Source organism: Simochromis diagramma, unplaced genomic scaffold (assembly GCF_900408965.1).
Source record: "Simochromis diagramma unplaced genomic scaffold, fSimDia1.1 OVJJ01000302.1, whole genome shotgun sequence".
Lineage (NCBI taxonomy): Eukaryota > Metazoa > Chordata > Actinopteri > Cichliformes > Cichlidae > Simochromis > Simochromis diagramma.
Window position 1 is genome coordinate 5,770,754 of NW_024386792.1, and position 21,171 is coordinate 5,791,924.

At 46.1% G+C, this 21,171-nt stretch overlaps 1 protein-coding gene across 6 annotated transcripts in view; it reads left to right on the plus strand.

The window, feature by feature from the left end:
- The window catches only part of lef1 (lymphoid enhancer-binding factor 1), a 44,783-nt gene that overhangs the window by 19,109 nt on the left and 4,503 nt on the right, over positions 1-21,171 (plus strand). The window contains exons 4-10 of one of the 6 annotated variants that reach the window (XM_040024017.1): positions 5,202-5,334; positions 8,214-8,304; positions 9,431-9,550; positions 10,329-10,491; positions 11,352-11,459; positions 13,292-13,334; positions 13,920-13,961. In XM_040024017.1, coding sequence (XP_039879951.1) covers positions 5,202-5,334; positions 8,214-8,304; positions 9,431-9,550; positions 10,329-10,491; positions 11,352-11,459; positions 13,292-13,334; positions 13,920-13,954 — 693 coding nt within the window. In that variant the 3' untranslated portion in view covers positions 13,955-13,961. Of the gene's footprint in view, positions 1-5,201; positions 5,335-8,213; positions 8,305-9,430; positions 9,551-10,328; positions 10,492-11,351; positions 11,460-13,285; positions 13,335-13,919; positions 13,962-21,171 lie in introns of all 6 variants that reach the window. The other 5 variants (XM_040024018.1, XM_040024015.1, XM_040024013.1 and 2 more) reach the window with 5 other exon arrangements.

Genomic DNA, 21,171 nt, shown 5'->3' on the forward strand with positions numbered 1-21,171 from the left:
CCTTTTTAGAGCCAGAGCTCTTTAAAAACAGATTCCCTGTCGTCACCTCACTTCCCTCCTTCTACCTTTTGTGGCTTAATGTGTAAGGAGGAAAATGGCACCTGGATCGTTTCTAATGTTCTGTTCCTTTTCCACTCTGTTTTTTTTTTTTTTTTTTTTTTTTTTTAAATAGCACCGCGACATATAGAAATTAAGAGTTGAACACTTTAAAAAGCGGATAAAGTCTTTTCATGTAAGGCAGGCACATTTCACACAAATTATCATCTTTGCTCGTTGAGAATGTCAGCGCGAGAGCCAGCCGCGATTGGTTTGCTCGGAGCGCACGCTCTTCATGCCAGCTGAGGGATGATGGGTAATCCATCTCGTCCTATTCTGACGCGGTGAGGAAAGAGACACTTGGCTGTTAACAGCTCTTTTGTGTTCACGTGCAGTGTTTGTGTATTTAAGTTATTAAATGTGTGGTTAACACAACCTTCATGTAGCTTGAAATATTTTAACGCACGTCGTGTGTGCGCGCGTGTGTGTGTGTGTGTGTGTGTGTGTAGGTGGGGTTACTTAAAGTGTTTGACATCAGCTATAGCTGTCATGTCTGTGGGTGCAGTGTCGGTATTTAGAGGGCAGCATGACAAGTTTCCTTGCCTGATAATTTACACTGAAGCTTGGCCACTAAAGCCATGAAATTGAACATATGGAGCGTGGCTATTTTTTGCACTAAACTCCACTCAGCTGCAAGTTTGGGTTGCTCTTTATATACCTCCTCTTTATTTTTAGTAACTGGCTACTGCCTTCAGTCTCACTGCATGTCTTCAACTACAGGAACCCTCAATAGCGCTAAGAGAGAATACCTGAATTTTTTGATTGGAATAATGAGGAGAGGGCAAGGAGACATTTGGGAGGGCATCACAGATGTATACTTCTCTCTGGGGTATGCTTTTCTTATTATTCGTAGCCTCCTCTGCTGCTGTCCCTGTGGTTAGCTTCGCTTGTTCGTCTCATTACCCTCGGCACGTGGCGCTCCTTCACTTGCCGCCGGCCCGGCTTTCTTCTCCATTAATTGGGTTTCGTTACATTAAGCCCCTTGGCCAAGGGGCCATCCTGCCAATAAAACATCCCATTTTTAGCGCTCCTCTCAAAGCTGGTGGGGTTCAACCTGCTCTGCGAATGGTAATTGGTTATTTACTTAAGCTTCCTCAGGTTGGTCTCTGCTGATTTTTTTTTTTCCTTTTTTTGGTATAAGGGGGAGGTACAGTGCCTTTTCATTCCCATGCTGTAAAGCTACTACAGGAGAATGTTTGCTCACTTTTGTTGGGTAAAGGTTGCACAGCTTGCGCACAAACACACCTGAGAGTGAACACCTGGTTATGAGGGCGACTCTGTAGGATTTCAGTAGTGGACACACCCTCGCTTCATACTCCCAACTACTGACATTTACAGAGCCTTTGTGTCTGTAATCTCGTCTTCTTCTTTGAGCCCATTATCAATGGAAACAGTAGCTAAAGATGTACTTAAACAGTCAAAGGAGGGTGTGGAGGACCTGTGATTCACTTATGCTGAGAATCATATGTTCTTCTTTTAAAAAACTTTTTAAGTGAAGATTTTCCTGCAAATCTTTGTTGATGGGTCTTATAATTACAGGCCAGTCCCATGTTGCATTTTCTCTTTGTTTCATTCACATCCTCGGCCCTCACCTGTAAACCCTTTCCCTCCAGAGTGCAGAAAATCCTGCGAGGTGAGGTTGGGTTTTGTGGTGAGGAGGGCTTCTCAGCGAATAGACTTAGCAGCATGAGAATCCATAGCCGCCGTTTGAGCTGACATCTCCCCAGCTGTTTGTGAAACACCTCACACGGTTTCTACACACTTGATTGTAGCTGCAGGCGCAGAGAGTCCTCATTGCATATAAATTACAGAAGTGGGAAGTGATTATTATAAAATTCCTGCTTTCCCTTTTTTCCACTCCACTCTGCAGAAGTGGTATAATTGAGTGGAGTACAAAAGCTGTGCTGTGAGGGGAGAGAGATGCTTTAAAAAGGCAATATTGCAGGGATGGCTGTTCCGTACACCACGTAGACACATGTATAAACGTGCAAATTCTTGTTTTACCGACCGTGACACGATGTTGGTGGAATATGACAGAATACAAGATCACAGACGTCGGCGTGTCGTCAGAAAAATCAAGGCAGGAGGGTGGGGGACAAAAAAAACAACCCCAACAAAAACAAAACAAAAGTGAAACGTCCCATTTTTCTTCCCCACCCCCAATTTCAGATGGCACGCCAAGTCACTGGCTCCCCTTGCTGAAACACACTGGAGTGTCTCCTCCATGGAGGGCTTCCTGCCAGCTCCAGTTCCGCACAATGAATTTCTCTTAAAACCACATCTGAAGGGTTTTTTTTTTTTTTTTTTTAAAAGGGCCGGCCAAGCCTGGATATGAAATTCCAAATGGAACGTTTTTCTTTTCAATCCTCGCCGCCTCTCTTCTTTCACTCTGCCTGAAAAATATGAATAGAAAGATCTTAAGCCTATTATTTCTCCTGTACAATAAAAGGGACCTCCAATATGGATGCCCCCATTGCAACAGTGTTGCTACTGCTGCAGCCAGTAGGGCTGGGTATGTAGGGTATGAGAAGGAATCAGATTAGGACATGGCATGACCCTCATGGCTGTTGTCAGGAGTTGGGTGTCTCCAGCTCCTTTTTTCAGTAAATTGTTAATGGTGTCAGTTTTTAATGTTGTTTTTTCTTTTTTCTTTTTTAATTTATGGTGGTAAAATGTTGCCCCAGCAATACCTCTTTGCATGTAATCAAATAAAAAACCATCTAAACCAGGATTTGGCTTGACCCTGATACGGTTTGCACAATCAAATTTTATGTATATCTAGAGTATAATGAAGCTGTTGGAAGCCTGACGGACAATTTATTTCCTTTCCTTTTCAAAAGTAAACTACAGTTAGGCCATGCAATTTGCGTAAGTGTGCACCCTAAACGGGCATAAATTTGCTATTGGTCACATAGGCCTGCAGGTTTTTCCCTGGTGGATCTTTTTTTTTTTCTTCCCCACAATGGAAGCAGTTTATTAAGAAGTTGAGAAAAATAGGATTTGACAGCTGTAACTGGGAAGAGCACAAAAGAGGGCTTTTCCACTGTGGCAGTAAAACTCAAGCTTTCTTAGGTGCTAAGAAGTTAGTCGCCCTGCTTTAAAATATTGTTTTAAATGGGGTTTTTTTTTTTATTGTAGTTCTATGTGTACGCACAAACATGAGAACTTTTTTTTTTGTTTCCAGCTGGCTTTTCTTTCAATATTGGGGAGCATAGCAGGTTTTAACGATAGCATTCCAGGTTCTTATCTCATTCCCACACCGTAACAAATGGGAGTGGAGAGGCGTAAAATAATATGTGTGAGAATGCTGTCATTTAGCCCCTGGTGGAGGCATGTCTCAGCCACTGTAGGCCTAGTTAGTCCCCTCTTTTTAGGCTTAGCAGCCTTGCTAATAAGCCTAACCTTCTTAAGGATGAGGCTGGACACTAACCTTTGGCTCTTTGTTGACCAGGGAATGCAACACACCTGGGGTGGTGTGAGAAAATTACACCTCTACATCCTTGGCTTAGTTTTCAGGCAGGGCTTCTCTCTTGTGTGAGAACAAACTTTACCACATGTGCAGTGCAACCTGTGCTTTATGGTGCCGTAACACCCCGTCTCCAAACCGGGAACTGAATTGGCCTGAGGAGATGAGATTCCCGGCATGATTTGGGACCCTGATGAGAATGATGGTTCATGCAGCTGGACACGTGCACACACATACCACACGTACTGCTCTTTGAGGACATTCCCAGAAGGTGGTGAGATGGAGGGAGGACGGAGGGGGTTCTTAAGTTGAAGCTGGTGCCAGTCTGCGAGAGGTTCAGAAAAACTCAGACATTCCAGCCACCCCTGTGTCCGAGGAGTTTTTCTGTGTGTGTGTAAGTGGGTGAGGCGGGGCACCAGTCACCACTTAGCACTGCAGGAATGTCACTTTGGCACACATGTCACTAGACAACAAAGCGAGGGCTAATAAAGAACAGTCCATTTATTATTATCATCCTGTCATAATTTGATTCTTATCCTAAATTTAGATGGGTATCTTTAACAACGCTGCTAATCATGTGACTGTTTCTGGGAATAAAATCGATTCGAGTTTCCTAAAAACTCGGGAGAGCTCATTGGGAGCCGCCCGGTGTAAGTGGCGTCTCACCCATCGGTGCACCGCCGTCTCTCCCGATTAGCCATATATCCTGTGGAGGTGATATTTTGACTTCAGCTCAGCTCTGGGCTCAGACTGTAAATAGTAGATTTAGCATGGCTAAGCATTACCATGTGTTCAGTGCAGCTGAAGCATGTAAGCACTGTTGGCTGGGGGTTGGGGGTTTTTCGGGCCTGGTTCGATCTATTTTAGTTTTCCAGAGGAAGCTCTCTCTCTTTCTCTCGCTCTCCGTCTCTCTGAGTCAGCCTGGGATGAGGGGTCTGTGGCCAGGCCACTGTTGACGTGATTACCCCTGCATTAAGTACCGCTGCAGACATCTGTCTCACTCACGCTCTCTCCCCATAGCCAGAACCCCCACCCGCACCCCACCCCACCCACCTTTCTCCTCCTCCTCCATCCCTCATCTCTTCTTCCCCCGGCTCTTGGTCTGTAATGAACTCCCCTTATTCACCAGCTAATGACTGCCTTTGATCTCCCGCCTAAGACCTCTGCTCTGACTCTACCCTGCAAGTCTCTCTTTTCTCTCCCTTCCCTTTGCTCTATCGCTTGCTCGCTTCTATTCGCTCCACCTCTGTTTGCATCTTTCTCCCCTTTTCTGTCTCAGACATGCTCGCGCACCTCTTTTGACTTGTTTCTTTTTTTTTTTTTTCTCCTTCGGGGGATGTGGGGATTTTCAAACCTGCTGACCTAGGCTAAACAAAGTTTTGAGCTGCTGTGCCCAGCCTAGTAAAGAGAGAAGAAATTCAAGAAATGTTTTTTAAAAATATATATTTATAGTAACTTCTTGACCATACAATGAAAGTCAAGAAGGCACTGTGCTGCTGCAGAGCAAGACCACCTGTACTCTATGAATCATGTGTGAGGGATCAGGGCCCCTTTTTCAGATGGAATAACACAAAAGGCATCGGCTTTTCACAGCATTTAAAAAATAAAAAAGTAAATCTTCTTGCATTTTTCTCCACAGTCCAACAAAGTCCCCGTGGTGCAGCCGTCTCATGCAGTCCACCCGCTCACCCCCCTGATCACGTACAGTGACGAACACTTCGCTCCAGTGTCCCATTCTGGCCATCACCCCCAGGATGCCAACAACAAACAAGGTAAGACACCAAAGAAATGCCACAGCAGTATCTGCTGTTCTTATCCCACATTTGAAATCCTTTTATCACACTGTGTGGAACTAAAAGGGGTCGTTTCTTTATATATATCTATGTAAAAGTGAACACAAAAAACGGGGTTTGCTGTGGCACTGAACACTTTGTTGTCAGCAAGTTTTTACTGACTGAAAGAGTGAAAACTGTAGAAGGATACAATAAAGAAAGTCGTCACAGACACATTATAGGTCACCAGTACTTCTTAATGCAATAAAATGTGACATTGAAATGGATTTTTGCACCGTATTCGCTTACATGGCAGCTTGATATGGAGGCATCGATGAACCCTGACTGCATTTAGTTTTTTTGCATAAATGTCTGGATAGACGGGAATCAGGAGAGAGAGGGGGGGAAAAAGTGTCGCAGTACAGTCATCCTTCCTATCATCTCAAAGTGTGAGCTCATTTGAAGCAGCCTGTGGGATGGCACGCTGAGCTCTGCTGCCCTCTCCCTCTGCACTCTTTGCCTCTCAGTTATAACATCAAGCTGCAGCTCTGACAGCTGCGGAGGAGCTCCTGAGCCGTTTGGGAGCGAGCTCCTCAGCCCTGCACAGCTGGAGACTTTGGCAGCTTCTCGCTAATGCAAGGAAGAAAGGAAACAAAAAAAGACGTGGCCCATCCGCAGTTTTGTCCCGCACCTTGTCTCTTTTCTCTGCTTTCTTCTCCTGCGGCTGGCAGTTGAAAAAAAAAAAAAAAGAGGAGGAGGGATCAGACAAGATGTGGGCGATGATGATGATGACGATGATGATGTTGAGGCTCGGAGGTTCTGAGGGACCAGCTATAAATAACAATGTGGAAATGAGCACAGGAGTACACAGAGTAGCAGAGATGAAGGGAGCGGGGACATTTAACGAAACAGTGCTCCACATATGTCAGAAAAATCACACGTCTGACATGTTTTGTCGAGGCAGGAGAGGATAAACAGGTAGCAGAAGGAAATAACGAAGGCACGGAAGATTTAACAGTTGTGTTGTCACGTTGTACAGTCTGAGGAAAAACGCTTCACACCCGTTTCAGTGTTCACGTTGGGTCTCTGACAATCAAGAGCTGAAAGGAGCCCTGGAGGTCCTTCTTCTCCTTCTTTTTTTTTTTCGTACTATTTGATCTTTTTGCACCCGCAGCCCAACAGAAATCCATGTCCAAGCGATCCGGTTGCAGAATTAGCAGCAAATGATTTCCCTAGGCATATTCATGTGTGTGGATATCAGAAGAGCTAAGCCAAAATGCTTAAAACGAAATCTCTCTTATTCTCTTTTTTTCTTCCTCTCTCTCTCTGTCTCTCTCTCTCACACATATCGACCATTTGCCGCTCTGCACTCCTTAGTGGGCTCAGACTTTGATCTGCTCGTTAATTATGAAAAACAATCATGGATTTTCTCATTATGAGCCCTAATATGCACAAGGCCTGCAATGAGGGATGGAAGGTCGAGCGGAGGGGAGGGTAGTGGGAGGTGTGTCTGGGGTGGGGTGGGAGGTGTGTCTGGGGTGGGGTGGGGGGGTAAAGACATATAACATGAATTTGATTAGTGAATACTTTTTTTAATCCTCTTTTTTGTTTGTTTGTTTTGTTTTTTTATGGTGACAGTCACATCGGTGTCACATGTTCAGAGTGGAAACGGGAGCGTGAAGCTTTGTCGGGATGTCAACGGGAACTGAAAAGGGGGGAGTGAGTAATTAGGCACCTTAGGGGTGTGAGTGACAAGGTTAACACGCTGGGGCGCTCTCTTCTTCCCCTGCTGCTTCAGCCATCGCCTGCTTCTCTTCTGCCCTCAGGAGAGCCCTAAAGGAGTGTTAGGTGGTGGATTAGTAGGCAGGGGAGTAGCGCTATCCGTGCTATGAATCCAGCGTTGCTACACTGGCTTTGGAGATATAAGCCTCCCACTCGGCCAGCCTCTCTGAGGAGGGAGGCCCCCTTCAGACCCCAGCCTGGAGAGAGAGAGAAGGAGGAAGAGAAAAGATAGAGGCAGGGAGAAAAGGCTGGCTCCAGCAGGGATTAGAAGATGGTGTTAATCTGGAGGCATTTGCCCTCTTTTCTTTGTGTGTGTGTCTGCGTGAGCACACATGTAGGCACATTCCAGTTGCCTGTGTATAAACAGTATTTGCTGATATCTTCCGACTTTTATTGTTACTTGCACAACTGTGAAATAAGAAGGGGGGAAAAATGTGTGTTAAGACAAAAAACCATGAGACCTTACAGATGTTAAACGTTCGTCGCCCCGCAGCCCATTTCTCACTAAGTCTTCTCACAGAAAGATACCCCTTGACCTTGAAGCCCAACAAGAGCAGGCGAGCTGGAGATAGAGGAGCTTAGTCCTGGAGATCCACAGACAGCTAGTCTGTGTCAATCCTGTGTCTACAGGGAGAGCCACAGCCTCTGTCATAAAGATGAAGCCTCAATTATCCAGCTTAAAGATGCTGAAACACACTGGAAGGAGTCGAGCTTAAGCGGGGAAAATATTATCCGCCCCTTTCACGGGTTGATAATGTGAGGTCAAGAAGCCATGCTGATGCCCCGGTGTGTGCCCTGCTCCGAAACTGGCAGTTCATGACTTTAACCAGAATGTATGACTGAGGAATATGCAAACCCGATGATAATCCCAACTTTATACACACACACACACACACACACACACACACACACACACACACACACACACACACACACACACACACTTCTTGAATAATCGCTAAAATATGTCCGTAAGGGATATTTTTTATTTTATTTTATTTTTGCTATCCTGCTGCTTGCACTGTTTCCTCCTTATCTGCATTCTGCCTATCTAATAGTTGTGTGTTGCTTTTTTCTTTTTTCTTTTCTTTGACCAGGAATGCCCAGGCATCACCCCGGACCAGACATGCCCAACTTCTACTCCTTGTCTCCTGGAGGAGTGGGGCAGCTCACATCACAGCTGGGATGGTGAGTCACAGGCAGATTAAAGCAAAAGCCTGTACGACTGATTCATGCAAAAAGGGACCAGAAACTATGCAGCGTTTTTACGTCTTATGGACAGTGACACTGTACCGGCTTTGTGTACTCAATAGAGAAGTACTGGCCTGGAACAGCAGCTTCCTCTGGGAGGTCCGCCTCCGGTGGTTTGTGCTGCGCTGCTGTGGCCACAGCCACACCACTCGACTGTGTGCCCAGCACATGTCAAACACATCACCACATTCGTGCCCCTGCATAGCCATATGGCTGCTTAACCATTATCAAAGCTTTCTGGAAGCGCTTCTCTCTCTTTCTTTCTTTCTGAGACTTACTTCAAGTGCTTTTCTTTAGCCCTGTTCCACTGCATCCTTTTTACTTCCTGTGCTTTTTTTTTCCTATCCCCCCAAACATATCTCTCTCACTTTCCCCACTATCTCTTACTCTGCTGGCTTGAGGGCAAACACTGAGTGAAGACAGATGTAACGTCCACGAGCAGGACACTTGATCACACATGACCAGAAGTCTCCACCACCTTTCCTCCTCATGCCCTTGTAAATCTGACTAACCCACTTTTGATTTAAGGAGTTAGGCTAAGGACAGGCGGCTGTTTTATTTAAAAACAAATTCCTGTTTTTCTACACCCACTGATTTTTGGTTTCCTAGGCAGAGTCTATACCTAGCAACAAGTCTGTTAGACTGAGGGAGTGGTGCATTTGCACTTTAGAACCATGTTGTTTGACACTTCACTTTAATTTATTTATTCATTCATTAAAGAGAAGCTATAACCATGTTGTTAAAATCTAACAATATTATAAACTATTGATAGAAAAGTTAAAAAGTGAGATCTAATCACAAATTCTGAAATATGACAAGCGTAAAAACACGGTGAAAGAGACTCCGACTGCTTGTTCTTGAGGCGCAACCAATCATTGGCTATAGTCGTGCAATTGTCACACACGCCATACGCATGACTGCATATGGCGTGTGTGACAATTTCTAAAGTCATATAAAACAGTTCCCAGTCTTTTTTTCTCACTTTAATGCCATTTGGAAGATATTTTCCACTCCTCTGATCCTCTTCTTAGTCTTTAATAATCAAAATGTCCTGTTATTGCAGGTTCCCGCACCACATGGTGCCAGGTCCCCCAGGTCCTCACGCCACAGGAATCCCTCACCCGGCCATTGTCAACCCACAGGTCAAACAGGAGCCGCCTCATGACGGTGACATCATGCACATGTGAGTCCTGCAAACACAAAAAATATTACCTTAAAGCTTGTGCTGTCACTCCTCTATCAGCATTTTTTGACACAACAAACTTCCAGGTATTTGTGTTCTCCTCCACTCGCTACAGGAGGGCGATGCTCAGCAAACCCTCTCCCAACGCCTTGTTCTCTTTCTCTTGATGTGAGCAGATAAATGGCGAGGGCCCACGCTCTGCTGATAACAGGCCTATGCTTCATTTGGCCTCTGGGATCACAACACTCTTAGCTGACAACAGATACAGGTCCTAGATTAGTGCTAAGAATTCACATCCCCAGTGTGTGCAGTGGGAAGTGCTGTGAGAGCCCTGAAGTGGTTATCACTGATATTTCCATTATTCATGGACATCCTCCTACCAAGACTGTACTGGTATCAAAAAGGTTGTTAGAAAGTAAGTCGAGCAGTGTTTTCTTTTAGCGCGAGAGCATTTGGTTTTAAGTATTCACCAGTGTGCTGCGGACAAGAAAGTTTGGTTGCCATTACTGGTGAAGTAATCTCTCTGCATGAAGGGCTGCAACTGTACAACTGCACATGATTAAAGAGGCCGGGGCCCATGGCGTGGCAGCCCCTCTCACGCTGCCTCGCCATTGGTTGAGTGCAGCCAGACCCTCGCTGCTTTTGTCGCCACGGCGGCACCATAATTTCCTTCTCCCGTTGCTTTGGACTTGAATTTATTTTGCTTATTTTCTAACTTTTTTAGTGTTTTCTCTTTCTCACCTCCTCCACTTTGTTGTCGTATTCCGTTTCTCTACAGGAAGCCGCAGCACGAACAGAGAAAGGAGCAGGAGCCCAAAAGACCGCACATCAAAAAGCCGCTAAACGCCTTCATGCTCTACATGAAAGAGATGCGTGCGAACGTGGTTGCCGAGTGCACGCTGAAGGAGAGCGCCGCCATCAATCAGATCCTGGGACGAAGGGTGGGTCGCGCAGTATACCTATACGCCGATCTCTAGCTTTCTTTCTTTTTTTCCCCCGAGTTTATCTTTGCTGAATCGCGGTGAGATCATAGTTTATGTCATGTTCTCTGAGGAGGCTGCTTGATTAGCTGAAAAAGTGCAATGATTTCTCCCCATTATTAGCAGTCTTTATAAACTGGTTGTGATTATTGCCCTGATGATGCTCAAGCCAATTACTTCCCCTTTCCCCCTAAAGCCCCACACCCACCTCTCTCTGTCTTTCAACAGCACAGACACAGGCTGCCTGTCTAACTGACATTTAATCAGATTGGCTTTAATAAAATATGCCTGTATAATGGCACGGTTGGAAATGACAAAATTTGTTCCTTTTGAGGATTGGGAAAAGAATGGAACCACAGAGCCATGTTAAAAGCCTTAACGAATAGGCCTGGCGGTTGAGGCAGCCAGCCACAGCAAAGCCTAGTTTGTGGCCTGCGTAGGGTAATTGCTTGCTGACATAGTTTGAATAAAAAGCACTGCTAAATTGGAAGCAGTGTTTTCATAAGAAATCAAAGTCCCCCCCCCCCCCCCCCCCCCTTCTTGTCTCCACCCCCCTCTCCCCTACTTTTTTCTCTCTTTCTCTCACTCTTGCGCATGTTAATCTCTTCATCATGTCCCCCCCCCCCTTCTTCTTTGTGTCTTTCATCCCCCCCGCTTTTTTTTTTCTTTTATACACATGTGGAAGTTGAAAAGTTTTTTCCCCCTTCTATACCAAAACACCAGCGCACGCCTCTATGCAGAGAACATGCAAGTGCATGCCAGTAATTGACTGTATGCTATTTTTTTTTTCCTCCCCCTTAATCTCCTTTGTACTGAAACAGTGGCATGCTTTATCTCGAGAAGAGCAAGCTAAGTATTACGAGTTAGCCCGCAAGGAACGGCAGCTCCACATGCAGCTCTACCCAGGCTGGTCCGCTCGAGACAACTATGTGAGTATCAACAGAACAGACTGACAGAGGTGCGTGTGCGTGCATGTGTGAATGTGTTTGTGTTGATTCATGTTTCTTTATGTCAGCGTTGCATGACTTGTTCTTAAAATGCCACACAGGAATGACACACACACACACACACCAACACACTAATTTGCACCAGTCCTCCTCCATGCTAATGGGGTCCATTTGTAGACCCTTTGTTTCAGCCTAATGTGTAATTCATAACACTGTGATTCACTGTTATAGTGCCATCCACACTAAAATGGATTGTAGTATCACGGACACTATTATTGCCATTGTGAGTGAAAATTGCCTGGTAATGGTTACGGCGCTCTTTGATGTTCCATATCGGCTTCGGATGTAGAAAGCAACTGTTAGACTGAGTCGAGGAGGCTGGATTATACATGCAGCGTTCAGCAGTAGCAACCTCTGCTCCCCCAGCTGCCCGTTTTTTTGTTTGTTTTGTTTTTTGTTTTTTGTTTGTGAATCTGGGCGGTTCAGCTGGATTTTTAGGATGAAGCCTGTGTTTACTGTTACAGCATTTATGTGTACTTACGTGCTGCTGGATGAGAGTCTAAATGTGTTATTGAGTGACGTGTGACGTGTATGAATCTTTGTGAGTGTGTGTGTTTGGGAGAGAGAGAGAGCACCAGCCTTTATTTAAAAGTGTGGCTCCAGCACTCACATTCACTCCACCACCAAAGTGCTTTGTGGTGTTTATCTGCCTCCCCTCGGACACCGACAGCATCCCTCCTCCTTCTGCCTCCACGGCTCCACTGCCAAAATGCCTCGCTGAGGTGGGGTGTGTGTGTGGGGCGGGGGATTGTTCATAGCTCTGCTCCCAGTGAAGCACAGCAGAGTTAAAGATGCGCATCATCGCTGCATTGGTGACATTTGGGCCGGATCCTGTTGAATTTCCTGTTTTCTCAGTAGTTTTGATGTTTAGAAGGGGGTTAGAGGAATGGTTTTCTATGTGGCACACGACGAAGGTAACGATAATGGGTAGTACAAAGTAGATGGTGTATCCTTGTGGAATTAGTTATTCTGTGACCGCTCCCACAATCACAGTATTACAGACAGAGCATCGTGCCTGGAAACACCCAAAATAGGTAACACACTGGCGTGGAAAAATCGCGTATCATTCATAGTTTTGCCGTGCACCCCCTCCTATCTCTCCCCACCCTTTCTCTCACACACACTCACTCAGCTTCTCTTCTTCCCTGTCTGCCGCGGCAGTAGAAGGCAGATTAGCTCATGAATAAGTGGATTAGCAGACTTTGCAGCAGGAAACCAAAGTGCTGCTCATATTTGACTAGAACGACTCTACACTGCTATCTATACCTATAGTCTCCCCCCTGGGGATTTAGCATAAGCTAAAAAATCCTTACGCACTCCCACCACCTCACTGGAAAAACGAGTGCTACTCTTCACAGCCTAATTGCAGTGAGCGTTTTTAATTGCACTTCATGTTAATGTTTGGCATTTAAAAAATACGAGGGGGGGGGGGGACTTCAAAGCTAGATACGGAGCTGTCAAAACAGCAGAACTTTCACTCGGCCGGGAATGGCCACACTTCAACAGGCCTGCAAACTATGGAAAAGCGGTCGAGAGGAGGTAGAGCACACTCGATACGAGATCCGGCTCTCCATCGGCCCGTCCCTCAGTGTCGCAGTTTGTGGTGGAGTCCAGAGTCTGGGTTGATGCTGGTTGGATGCCCAGCAGGGGATGAGTGAACATGGCAGTCAGCAGCAGGATATCAAGAGTGGTCTAGTGAGCGTGAGTGCTGGAGCCACACTTTATGCGTTCCTCTGTATATTTTTTAGGGAAAGAAGAAGAAGCGGAAGAGGGAGAAGATGCAGGAATCGGCCACAGGTAAGAGACGCTTCCAACTCCTGCCTCCTCGCTCATTTGGGAAACGCCGTTGTTTGTTGGTTTCATTGTGCAGTTGGGAATCACTTCCACCATCTTTCTGTGGGGTCGTGTTTTACAGCAAATTGCCGCATTTGCAGTAATGTTCGCCCTGTGAAACAAACCACTAACCTCTCATTGACTGACAGCTAGTAGAGTCAGACTAACCAAATTAACCCACTCACTATGCTCAGTCTAGCCTCAGACTTGACTTGTGTACACCCCTTCATTTATATGTCTCTATCCCTGTCTTCTCATATTACACCTACTTTGGGATTAGTCTGTCCATTCTATACGACTGCTTACGGATTTCTGGGCTTTGCATTATTTGTTTGCCTGCTGCTCTACAGTGTGTCTTTCTGCTGACCTTGTTTAGCTGCGCTTCTGAGCCTCTTCCTTAGCACTGCAACTGTAATCCACTGAGAATTACTTCTTAAGTAAAATGTCAGTACTTCCTTTTGGTCTGTACAACTGTATAGGCCAGATGGACGGTTATGATCTTTTGCCGTCCGGATACCCTTTTTTTAAAAAAGATGCAATTTTCTGCAGGTACAGGCCAGAGAATGAAAACGGCGTACATCTGAGAATATGGTAAGACAACCCCCCCCCCCCCCCCCACCTCTATGCCCTCTCTGTCTGGTCCAGTTTGATATATGTCAAGCTTTTTCTTTATCCTTCTTTTTGTTCTTTAAAAAAACTGCTAAACACTGACTTTGAGAGAGTATGTGCTCACAGACTAATCCTAAAAAGGTCCACCCTAACCTTGCCATAGTCATTGTGTCAGCTGTGTTAAGGCCTGAAGAGGGATTGTGGTGTGTGTGTTTGTGTGTGCGTGTGTGTGGTTTGCTCAATGGCCTCAACACAATATACATTAAATTTTCTGCATGCAAGCGTATGTATGTACTGGTCAGTTCAGTGTCTTTGTGAGCTGGTTGGATGAGAACTCGTATGCTATTCGGGGGTAAAAGTGTCCAAATAAACTAAAAATATTGCTTAATAAATCATGCAGCTCATGAACTCAGTGTTTTCTAAACATGGCATAAATAATACATCTGAAACTTTTTTTTTTTGCTCTGGTGGAGGCTAGGATATCAGCTCAGCCCCATATGGGCTACATGTGTTGTCTTTCTCTGCGTCTTTGTGAAGCAGGGCAGGATCCAGCAGCTTGTCTGGCAGGAACTTAATGAGATGCTATACCTTTAATAAGATTTCATGGTATCTGGGCTTTCAGGGTGTCTATAATGCTCTCATAACAAAGGCACAATGTAGTCTCTCGCTCCCTTGCTTTTTCAACACGTTATCAATACGTAGAGAGATATCGATCCACACCAAATGTCAAGAAAGGCCTCACTGAATTGTCACCTGTCCTTTTTTCTTCCTTTTTTCTTTTTCTTAAGAGGAGGATTACTAGTCCCAGTATGTGGTAAAGGCAACTCTATTCCCCCCTCTCGATCTTCCTGACTCTCCTTGAGTCGCTTCTCTCCTTCCCCGTCTCTCCCTCCCTGAGAGTCTGGTAGCATCCTGTTATTCCGCTTCCTTTTGGCAGCAGAAAAAGCCGGGCAGATGTGACAAATCTGGTCTTACGTCAAAATCACCCCTAACCACACAAAGGTTTTCCACTTGATCGATTCCTGACCCAGTGGCTCTGCGAACCCAAAATTGGGCTTTTCTTTTCTTTCTCTGTCTCTCTCCTTTTTTGGTGACCACAGCCAGTTTTCAAAGAACAGAGCGCAAGCGCTAAAAAGCACTTTATCTCTGATCCAATAATTAGCAGTGCCTAGCCGCAGCGGGATGGACACCCTTGCTGATTCTCAGTGACAGCCTTAAACTAATATGCATAATACCAAGGATACTGCCACAACTCCCCAAGCCCTCAATTTATGCAGATCCCAAAGAGCTGGATTGAGGTTAGCTTGCTGTAGACGCCAAAAAGCATCTTTAAATGAACTCGTTTGTCTATTCCTTTTCATCTGTCCGCGCCTCTAACCCATCTGTCTCTCCCCCGTTATGCAGAATCTGCAAAGAAATCTGTTAACGAGTTAATTTTGGGGACTCTGTTGTGAACACATCTATTGTACGGAGGTTCAACATTTGGACGGTTGTGATGAAGAATATTCTGGTGACGTGCTGCACTGACTTTGTGCATTTTCATATTAAATGGCCTTTTTTAAAGGCCTGGCAAGCCAGGAGTTGAGCCTCAGAGCAGCATTTTATGGCATGATGTCGGTTCCCTTTGTTATCTTTAGCATGTCAAACAGTGGGTCCACCACACAGCTGGCTCTCACCACAGTACAGCAGCTCTTAGAGAAGTCATTAGTCTGACATTGTGAAATTAGAGTTTCCGCCTGTCTCTTTCGCCGCTCCTTCCCTCACACCCCTTTCTTTACACTAAGTGGAAATTACTCTTTTTGCACTTTTTTTAAACTCCCCTTCGCTGTTTCTGCACCTCTTTATTTTGGTTCTGTCCATCTTGCTTCCTCTCGTGCTGTTAGCCTTTTGTCTGACTAAGCCCTCTGATTCACAGCCTTTGAGATAGTTATCTGGCTGAGACCCCTACATGCCCCCAAGGCTTTCTCCCGTTTCAGCCACTGCACATTTTTTTCACATGGGGGAGACACTCCTAACAAAGGTGGCTTTTTAATCTGGCTAACAAGGGCCCCCAGAGTCGCCGTAAAGCTGCATACAAGTTCACAGTTTTTGTTTGTTTGGGAGTTGCCACAAACTAGGCACGAGGTGGTATATTTTTATTTTGTAAATCAGGTGGTCCTGGATATGCATTATGAACATCTGCAGAGTGTATCAAAGGTCATTTGGAACCACACGCCCTGCTCCAGAAGCATAAAAGAAAGTGTTGTTCAAGCAGGAGCTTTGGTGGCCACTCTCGCTCGTCTCCTCTTGTCTGTCTCGGTCGTGCCCCAGCTCTGCTCCCTCTGATGTCTGCAGCCAGAAGTCAGCTGTCAAAAGACTTTGATGAGCGAGGAGGGAGCGAGCGCGTTAGGGGAGAGCGAGGGCTAGAAAAGGCCCAGAAGAAAATCCCCCAGCAGACCCCGTTCTCCAGAGTTCGGAGTTTACCCAATCTCAGTCAACCGCCACTCATCCTTCAGTCTCCGTTCCTCATTTTCTGCCCCCCCTCCCCTCTGTCTTTATTTGTCGCCTCTCATCTTCTCCCTCTCTCAGACCCTCATCACTCTCAACACATTGCACAAAATCTGAGCAGCCAGCCACACACTCAGGCTGCAATTAGGCAAGATTCAGCGTCTGCCTCCATTTCCAGAGTCATTTCAATTTGGCAGCGAGCCTCTAGGCCACTGCGGCACAGCCCAGTGCCTCCACACCCAGCCTTATTAGTGACCTGGGATAATTGGGGAAGGAATCCGGATTGCGAAACTGACTGTGGGTCTCGCTCTGAGCAGCACGCGGGAGATCAGAGGATGTTTTTAAAACTGTACCAAAAAAAAAAAAAAATGGTGGGGGGATAGTTATGGGTAGGAGGTGGAGGAGAGATTTTAAATCAGAGTGACGCCCCAGCTAATGTTACTTTAGGTAGGAAATGGAATCGGAAATGTCTCCCCCCCTCCACCCCCCACCTCCACAAAGCATACACTGTGAAGTAAAACTACTCTCTCAGCACTTAGCATGTGAAGCCTCAGTTGAGTGTGTGGTTTTTGCTCAGATGTAAAAAATCTTTCACACTGACATAGTTGTCTTATCCTGGCTTGGCAGCCTTATTTCACACCTTTTTCTTTTCTCTTGGGGGGGTCGGGTGGGGTGGGATAGGGGACGGAGTAGAAGGCTCCATATGGGAATAAATGAAGCTGTAGTTCTCCTGTTGTTTAGACTGGGGCCTGGAATTTGTTTTGATTGAGTCATGGGCCTATTGTGTCGTGGTTTGGCCAGCTGCGGTAACAGCATGAGGGTCCAGTCTCATGGCTTTTTTGTGATGACTTCTCTACTTCCTCTCTTCCTCTCCTCCACCCCCCTCCATCATCCCCCCTCCGGGGGCTCCTCGAGGCATTGCAGCCTCTCGGAAGAGGCAAAAAATATGTGACCTCCATAAAACCCTCCCCTTGTGAGATGCTTATCTGTGAGTTATCAGAATGAAAGCACCCCAGGTAACACGGCGCAGGCAGGCAAAGGACGGAGCGTCAAAAGGAAGTCGTGTTTATTATTAAAGGAGGCTAAACGACTATCCCAGCTCTTCTTCCACTCGTTTTCGCTGCCTCGTTTCGCCCTACTCCACCTCTTCCTGCTCCACTCCTCTGTCCTGATGCTGAATATAAGTGGCGGTGGAGGCCCTTTGAAGCGAGACCACAGCAGAGGGAACAGTCATTGTGCAGGCCCTTTGAATGTGCCGCACCACCACCACCCTCCTCCCTGACATCCCCCGGTTTGCAGTGGCTCAGACTGAGCTGTGCGGGGGCACACAGCCAGACTTCACCCCCAGCAATGCCTCCTCAGATGTGGGCAACACCTCACCACTCCTCCCCACACCCTCCTGTGCTCCCCCCTAGTCTCACCCACACATGCCTGAGGTTTGGGCTTTTGGGTGACTCCCCCTCTTCCTATTCCCCCATTTGACCACAGCCAGACCCCACCCTTCCTCACGCTCCAATATTTTATGCAGGAACGTTTTTCGCTTCTCATATTTCTTTTTAAACTGTTAGTTTCTGATAATGCTTGTGGAACCAATACAAACCAATGTTTTCACTCCCCCCCCCCCCCCCTTTTTTTAATGGATATTTCCTTTCATTGCCATCTCTTCCAGGTGTTTCTTCTAATGGGCCGTCTATTACTGTTTTTCCCCTTTCTTCCAACATTTTTTTTTTTGCTGTTAAGAGCATCACTGTAACACTTTTTATAGAGCTGTGGCTTCTTTGAAAAGCTGCCACCAAAGCTGGTTGTGCGATACAAGGCCAAGGTCATAGCCGAGACACTCAGCACACCAGGCTCAAGTCTGGGCCTGAGAAACAAAGCATCTTAGGTAATCTGCCTGCACTGCTGGCTTGTTTACAGCCTAAAATCATCCAACTGTACTTGTTTCTTGACCTGTCAGAGAGCAATACAAGGAAAGTCTAAAAAGGTGATTCCTGCTCAGTAGCATCAGTGGACACATCTCCCAACCACAGGGTCTTTCCTCTCATGGTAGAGTCTGCACTCTCCACTTGACTTATTTTTAGAGTAATTTAGCAATTCAGCTATGTTTTCCTCCTTAATGGTACTGAAAAGAAACCCCAGCGCTTTTGTGCTGGGATTGAGGGGAGCTGAAGGGAATAGGGGTGGGTGGGGTGACGGGATGGAGGTCAGGGGGCTATAAGGCGTGTGGGTCCCAGCTGCGGGTGCTTTGATTCGGCCCGAGAGGTGAAAGCGGCGATTGAGGCGCGAGGCCGTGCCAGTTATCTTAACCTCCCACACTTCAAAAGCCGGGCAAAGGGCTCGTCCCACTCCTTCCTCCCTCCCTCCCTCACATAGAGGCAAAGGAATTGGGGGAGAGTGAGAGAGAGAGAAAGGGGGGAGACTAAACCTTCACTCACCCTCTGAACAGAGGAGCGTTTCATTTCCTGCAAAAAAGACTGGCCAACATTCCTGAGCACTAATGTGGACGGAGGTGGAGGAGGAGACGGAGGGAGGCGAGAAGAGAGGAGGGGTCAAGTTGCTCCTGAATCCAAGTGTTTGTGTCGGCTGGACCTTGTGAAACACTGGCCTGGTGCCCCCTATAACCAACCACCACCACGCAAGCACACACCCCTGCTGTTAGCACCAACTCTTTTTGAAAGACTCACACACACGCAGACACACACACACTTCTCGCCCGCCACCCCTCAGGACTCTTCCCCAGGCAGGAAGGCCAGCGCTTTTCATGTCTGCGGTGGGGGGAAGGAAAAATGCTCCCCAGGAAACTGGGTGCAGGGCCGGGCGTGCGGGTCCGCTTTGAGATCCTAGGATGAAAAGAGGGAGGGCGGCGGAGGTAAATAAAAGCGACAGGAGCTCTCTCTTTTTCTCTGAGCCATGTGTTCCTTTCAGTTTCTGTCCTGTGCCGCTCGCGGGTCAGCTCTCTTTGGGAAAGGTGGCCTCTGTCCCGTTCTCTTTTATCCACATGTGGTGAAGCAGTCAGCGTGGTGACGCGTGTTTGTGTGTGCTTAAGACAGTTTTAAGTGTTAAGATGTAGCGAACAGCAGTAGCACTCGCCTGACTTCACTCTCGGCTTTGCCACGAGGGAGAAGCAAACTAATACCGTTTCTCTTCCGTTTCTCTACCGTCTTCACAAAACATCCATCTTTTTAGTCACAGGAGACATCCATCCACCTCTGTCTATGCCTCTCCACTTTGATCACTGATTCTATTTGATGCTGCTTGGGTCTAAAATAACTCTCCTTGGCTTGTCAATAACTGAAGCTAACTTTGTTATGTTAGCCCAAGCTTGGATCACGAGAGGGGAAAAGAACACTTTTGCAGCTTGACAAACAATTTTCCCTCGTCAGGGAACCGGGGCTCATTTCATGAAGGTCTTGTGAAGTGGAGTCGCGCAACATTTTTACACCCTCGTGTCGACCTCTGCCTGAACCACGCAGGTTTGGGTAATTAACAACATAGCTACATGAACTATGGCAGTCTCCTGTGCAGGATAGTGCATCTGTGAGTCAGGTGCCTGTTGTGCGACATAGTTTACATGATAGACACAGTTCTCACGTGCCTCTTAAGACTGCAGGCCCTGTGGCGGTTTACCCGAGCTCATAGGGACACAGCTGGGGTGATGAGTACATCCTGTTGCTTTTGGAATTATAAATATTGTACATGACTGGTTTTTACTAGTACTAGTAAATAACACAACACACTGGAGATGTGAGGGGGATATTATGTTTTGGCAAAGCTTTTTCTCTAACACTCCAGTTAAAGATGGAATACATTTTCCCCAAAGTCACATGTTCAAGATTATTCACATTGAGAAGAAAAGACTACTGATATTATGTGATAAAGTTCTGCTATAACTTTGATTGGACACAAATATAAATATTCAAGCTGTCATCAGCTTCACTGTCATCTGGTCGGTCGATTAATATCAGCTTTAGCAATACACGGGCACTAAATATGTATAGTCTTTAAAAGTACACAAGTGCTCTTAATAGGTTGTCCTAACAGAGGGGTATACTGAAAGAAAATTCAACACAGTCAGGCTTTCTTTGCATTAGCTGGCTTGACAAAGCCTAAATCCACAGTAAGAGGTGATGGGCTTTATGGCAGTGGTTATCAGCTTTCTTTGTTAAGCCCAGTTCTCTGCTTCGGGCTCTATACTCGCTCACATAAAAAGGGGGGCGTTCCACATGCCATGCCATGCTTTTTTTTTTTCCCCCCACAAAATGATCCCTATGAGTGTCCCCTACTCAGATTGGAGATGTTATCAGATGATTATGATGATAGCACACAGAGCAACCAAAATAACCAAATTTACTCGAGTTAATGTATTTTATCACAGCTGTTCGTTTTTGGAGCTCTGCAACTTTATACACTGGCACCAGATTAAAAACCAAATCTGAAACTAACTAACATTTATGCGGGCAAATTCCAGTAACTTTACAGCTGGGACATCATTTGGTGTTTTCTACGTAAGTTATGGCTAAACAAATTGCACGCACAATGAAACACATTCTCTCAGCAGAGAATCTACATCACACCTAAAACATGCTGTTAATAAAAGAACCAGTAATAACACGATGCAACTGATTTTCAGACCTGCTCATGACCAGGTAATGTGTTTAGCATAAGTTAGCTTGGTGATTTATCCAGGTTTAAAGAGAGCCACTTC